The sequence below is a fragment of the Scardinius erythrophthalmus genome (genome assembly GCF_964197995.2).
Source record: "Scardinius erythrophthalmus genome assembly, chromosome: 14".
Classification (NCBI taxonomy): Eukaryota; Metazoa; Chordata; class Actinopteri; order Cypriniformes; family Leuciscidae; genus Scardinius; species Scardinius erythrophthalmus.
Genome location: NC_138234.1, coordinates 15,316,291 through 15,322,290, shown reverse-complemented (window position 1 = coordinate 15,322,290; position 6,000 = coordinate 15,316,291). Strand labels below are relative to the sequence as shown.

At 33.7% G+C, this 6,000-nt stretch overlaps 1 protein-coding gene across 1 annotated transcript in view; it reads right to left on the bottom strand.

Moving 5' to 3' along the window:
- Positions 1-875: 875 nt before the first annotated feature.
- Positions 876-6,000, bottom strand: part of LOC308702502 (NACHT, LRR and PYD domains-containing protein 3-like) — a 51,379-nt gene continuing 46,254 nt past the window's right edge. Inside the window, exons 17-20 of the mRNA XM_081385403.1 lie at positions 5,253-5,426; positions 4,173-4,346; positions 3,115-3,273; positions 876-1,597 (exon numbers count right to left, since the gene is read on the bottom strand). Coding sequence (XP_081241529.1) covers positions 1,594-1,597; positions 3,115-3,273; positions 4,173-4,346; positions 5,253-5,426 — 511 coding nt within the window. The 3' untranslated portion in view covers positions 876-1,593. The remainder of the gene's footprint in view (positions 1,598-3,114; positions 3,274-4,172; positions 4,347-5,252; positions 5,427-6,000) is intronic.

Genomic DNA, 6,000 nt, shown 5'->3' with positions numbered 1-6,000 from the left:
GAGACCAAAGACTTGAAAATAAAAGCACAAACCTGAACAAAAATCACAAAAATCAATCCAAAAGATCCCCAAAACCATCACAGCACCTCAACACGCCGATAAAAGTCTGTCTCTTAATGTGTTCTATAGAAAGTCACTAACCTCAACTGAATCGGTTAATGACAGTGATAGATAAATTAAAACTTTATATTCTAAAATGTATATTTATAACAGTTTATTGTTTAATACTTTTTAATAAACAATGAACAGCTCTCGTATTTACCGTCAATTCAATTTATTCTCAAATATTATCCATCTCATCTGAAACAATAGCTTTCATAATATCTTTGTTTCAAAAAAAAAAAAGGAAGGTGGAACCTGCTGCTGTTTGAACGGTGTAGCATTAAAAATGCAATAAATCCCATTTCAATACATTTTTGAAAGCCACTTGGCTTCAGAAATTTTAATTTTGTTATTGCTATCATTTAGTATAACAAGCAACTTTACATTTAAAACTGAGAGACTTACAGTGGTAACTTCAGTCTTGAAGACTATTGAGCTCAGTTTGACCACCAACTGTCCTGAGGAGAAACATCTGAGGCGGAATATTTGCCTCATAACCTTCATAAACGTATGTTTAATGAAAATTGAGAGATTATAATTCAGCACAATGAACAGTTATAACTTACCTCAGGATTTTCACCTTAACTACTTAATTATAACTTATTATAACTACTTACTATTAACTTAACTTACAACTAAGAACAATCAAGGAGGATTGCAGAATAAATGAACATGTAAACTGGAGGGAGTTTGTCAGCTGAACAATCTAAAGGATTTATGAGATAGTGGATAACTGAGTCTGACTGCATTATCAACACAAGGAGGACACATGTGCAATAAAAGGAATTTTATTAAGATAAAGATAGACAACAGTAACTAACAGAACTAATAAAAAAACATGAGTGGATAAAGAAATAAAGTTATCTGATGAAAAAACTGGTGGAGAGGAAGAACCTTATTCTGCTTTAAACAAATAAACAAGATTATTTGTCATTAACTGAATCAGCTAAACAACATCTAAATGTAAGTTTGTAAAAATAATCACATACTAATAATATACACTAATGCCAATGTCTCTGGTTAAAGTACAGCATTTTTTATAGATTTACTTGGATTTTAATCTAAACAATCGTGATGTTTTAATCAGGATAATAAGGTATACTGAAGAAGTTTTGTATATGCTTCTCAGAGTTTTCTGTACAGGTTATTTTCATTAAAAGCTGCATGTAACTGGCAAAGTTCATTTATTTCAGCTCAGTGGATGATTGACAGGCAAGTAGGCAGAACTTCAGTCTTTAATTTTATAGTTTTTATATTTTGTTTACTTGTAAGGCTTTGTTTTTAAAATATGGAAATTAGTTTGGCTGTAATGGTCACTTGGAAAATAGTTAAATCAACATGAAAAGGAATTGTGATGAATCGTGAATTAACTTTTAATTGCTTCAATATGGATGAGTTTAATTCCAATATCATCATGATTGTAGGCCTTATACTAAAGACTTCTGTATTCTTGCTTCATCTCAGCTCTGACCAAGATCTTCTCAATCCATTTCACCTGTAAATAAAATAAAACAGAGTACCAGACTATCAGAGTACTAAACCAACAATAAGCATTCAATATCACTTATGTGTACATGTATATTTCTAATAATGCTGTTTACATTACTAGTCATTTAAAATAGTAATACATAAGAGCTAGTATGATAAACTTTACATTTGTTAAAGCAGTGTGGTTTGAAGCAGTTTCAATTTTCTATTACATGCATTTCTGTATAATCACTTTGAATTCATTAGATGTAGGTTTTAAATAGTCTCACCAAATCTCACCAAAATCCCTGTTCATTTTAAAGATATAAAACTGATATTGTCAGTTGATAACAGAGTTTATATTTGAATATAGAATGTACATTTTACATTAAGTTGTACAGACATCAGACCCTCACACATTTCTTAGAGTTTATAAAGTAAAGAAAGCCTAAAGCAATGTGACGTGGTGCTTGTGAAAGTAGAAACACACACAAAACAGAGACATTGATCATGTGAGGCTGGACGGCTGTGAGCTGAAGCTGGAATCTGCACTGATTTTACCTGCGTTTTACAATCTGTGTACAACTATCAGTCTAATTTTGTTCTATCAGATTCTATTGATTTTCTACTGATGAGCTATATACTATATATTATATATATTATAACATAAAGCTATTGTTCAATAAAGTTGTTTGTTCTTTAGTTTTTTCTCCAGAAACCATTAAAGTCCAAACCCCGCCCCCCGGCTGATACTAGAGATTTCATTGGTCATGTCAAGCCCAGTCACCTTTATTTATATAACGCCTTTTACAATACAGATTTTTACAAAGCAGCTTTACAGTGATAATAGGAAATGAAAGCAACATTTTTTTATTTTATTTTTTTGCTGTACAGCAACTCTAGAAGAAAGTCATTGTGTCTAGTTTAAAGTCTGCGTGAACCGGAAGTTGCAAACAACTTTTCTCCAGTGTTGTGACGTATTTCCCAGTGAAAAGGAATATTGAACAGAGGGCAGGGTTTTACTCTAGCGCTCCTCCTCTCCATCTCTCGCTCATTACAGACTAACGATTTGAGGGGAGTGGTTAAGCGTTTCCCAAACCAAGCAGTCAAACCTACGTCATCAGAGAAGGAATGCCATTCCAGACTGGAAGTAACTTTTCAGACTTTGATTAAAGATTACGACGGCAAACAATTTTTTTCTGTGTATTAACTTGCACGGATTAATTGTTCACCACAAGACTAGTAATATGCGCTAACAAAGTAAATGGGGTCAATTTTGATTTCAGTTGGACTTTAAGTAAGTTCAGGGTTGATTCATTTCCATTGTAAAAATAATTTATAAGGCCATTTACACGACAGTTTTCAACAGAAAACGTTGAATGCATTCTGGTCGTTCATTTACATGACACAGCATTTTGGTGGCATGACAACGCAAACTTTGAAACAGGTTTCAATAAAACTTAATTATATTTTCCTTTCACAAATATTGAAAGACTGTCAGAGATAAATGAAAGTATCTTTAACATCACAGTGATGTTTACTCACCTCAGTGTACAGTTTGAGTCTCGTATCACATCTCTGAGCTGCTTTAAGTCTCTGATCATATTGTCCCTCAGATCAATCTCTTTTAAAAACTGCAGTGCATTTGAGTTTGTCAAAGACTGAGTTAAAGCAGAAACATCTGTAATGCCACAGTCATTTAGGCTAGAGAGAGAGAGAAACAGACAGAGATCATCTTACTTTCACCAGATCACAAAACACATGACTAGGTGAAATATGTTTCACAAATACACTGTAAACTGTCTTTTCAGGAGAGACTTTTCAAAGTGTCTTGGTTTAAACTGTTGAAGTGTTTGTTAAAGAGATCCTCCACACAAGGTTACAGTTGGTTTATAGATATGATGGTTTATTGTTTGAAAAGTTTAAAATACTATTTCTCTCACAAACACCTATCGTTTATTTCTTTTTATCAACTGGGGTCGTATGGATAACTGTTGTGTGTGCTTTGTGTGGTTTATGAAGTGTCATCTTTGGAGGTCCAGTACATATAATATAATATAATATAATATAATATAATATAATATAATATAATATAATATAATATAATATAATATAATATAATATAATAGAGACAGATTATTTATCTAAAAATCTTGTTCATCTGAATAAACTCATACATCTGAGATGGCATTAAGGAATGTAAATGATGAAACTTTCAGTTTTGGGTTGAGTATCTCTTTATCGCTACACTACACTACACTTGTCTAGTGGTGAAAAATAAAAATAACTCGGAGTTACTTTTCTCTGTATAAGTGTGTATGATGCAAGTAATTTCCCATGAAATCCATACAAACAGCTCTAAAAATACAGTTCAATATTACAGGTTCATCAAAGTGTATTTGAGTACAGCCACGGTTTGGAAGATTGATCTGTTTTATCTAAACTCTCAGATTAATAACGCGTGTGTGTGTGTGTGTGTGTGTGTGTTATTAGATTCCACAGATCTTGCAAAAGGAAAGAGTCAAAGAACTGATGTGGATCTCATAAGCACATGATTCTGAACTACAGGGATAGTAATATTGTTGTATGTGAATGTTACTGACCTCAATCTCTCCAGTTTACAGTGTGAATCCTTCAGTACGTCACACAAGTGATTCACTCCTGTGTTTTCTAGTTTATTCTTACTGAGCTCCAGATCTCTCAGGTGAGATGGGTTTGATTTCAGAGCTGAAGTCAGGATGAGACACTGTTTCTCTGTAATACTGCATCTCCACAGCCTGAAGACAGAAAGAGAAAAGACAATGACTCAGATCAATGTGAACCACCTAACTGAACTTCTACATCCGACACTCAGTTTAATTCCCATACTCTGTTTTCAACTGTCACAATAGTTCTGTGTCCTGGAAGATGTTGTTTATTATCTTTCGTTTTTCTTTTATGTCTCTTTTCTGTACTATTTATCGTAGCAGTAGATTTCTTTTCCACCTTTACACAATCATTACATTCTTCAAATTTAACACAATAGACCATCGTCAGGTTAGATGAAATATTTAATTTTATGTGGATGAAAATTAGGCTTTTAGAAAAATGTTTAATATATAGCAGTGTACTAAGATTTATTACTATTACTAAGACATTTAAAATAAAGTGTAACAGAAGGTGCAGAGCTATAAACACTATTACTTGAGTCCTGTTGTCTTAAAGGTCCCATATTGTCAGAGCTGAAATTTCCTGGCTTTTTTCATGATAACAGAAGTCTAGGGTCTATGAAACTACCATATAAGTTTCAAAAAAGTTGATCCACAGACAAATGCTCACAGCCTGCATAAAGTAGCTGTGCCTTTTCACGAGCTCTTGTGACTTCCGTATAAATATTATGTCAGAACTACCCCCACCAGTCACCACCCCCACCAATGGTGGGTCACTCAGAAAACAACAGGCCAATCAGAAGATAGGGCTCATGAATATTAAGTAGATAGGCCAAAATTGACCTGTTCTTGGCAGAGCTCCTGAGAAAGGAGCTGTAAAATTTATATTGTGATGTCTTTTGGTACTTATGTAGCAAATATATAATCTTAAGGACAACAAAATCTACAATAAAACTTCAGAAAGATGTACAATTTGGGATCTTTAAAATAAACTGTAATCTCACAATAACTGTTGTACAGGATAATATTACTAACTGTAGTTTTTCCAGCTTGAATTGTGGGTTCATCAGTAGATCACTGAGGTTTTTCACTCCAGAGTCTCCTAGTTTATTCCCGCTCAGGTCCAGCTTTCTCAGGTGTGATGGGTTTGATTTCAGAGCTGAAGTCACAGCAGAACAACCTTCATCTGTCAATTTACAGCAGCTTAATCTACATTTGGAGAAATGAGAAAAAGAAAATCTTCATTCTGCAAAGTTATAGAATCTTCAAAACAAATAAAGGACAAATTTCAAACTGATTTTTTGCGCCCTTCAATGGCAGAGGAGACACGATCTGTAGGGACGCTCAAAACGAAAGTGAACAACTAAATCCCTTCCTGAAGGGCATTTCCACAAGTCTGTTAACAAAGGGTACATGCATCGTGGTCACTTTTTAATTTTACATTACACTTTTATAATTTATGGTCATGTGACCCAGGGTGACAAATCCTTGTGATTCATTTAAAAGACAGATGACGGAAGAGTTTGAGTAAACACATGATCAAAATTTGTGACACACACATAGTAATAGTAATATTAGTTACAGTAATAGTTACAATATTAGTAATAGTAATATGGTTACTAATTTATCTTTACCTTTGTTAGATCACATTTAAGAATTGCAACCTCGTGTGGAAATGGCAGGAGTAGAAACACAAAACTCACTCTTGCACTCTTTCACACTTACACACAATCTCTCTCTCACACGCACGCACGCACACACACACTCATGCACACACATACAC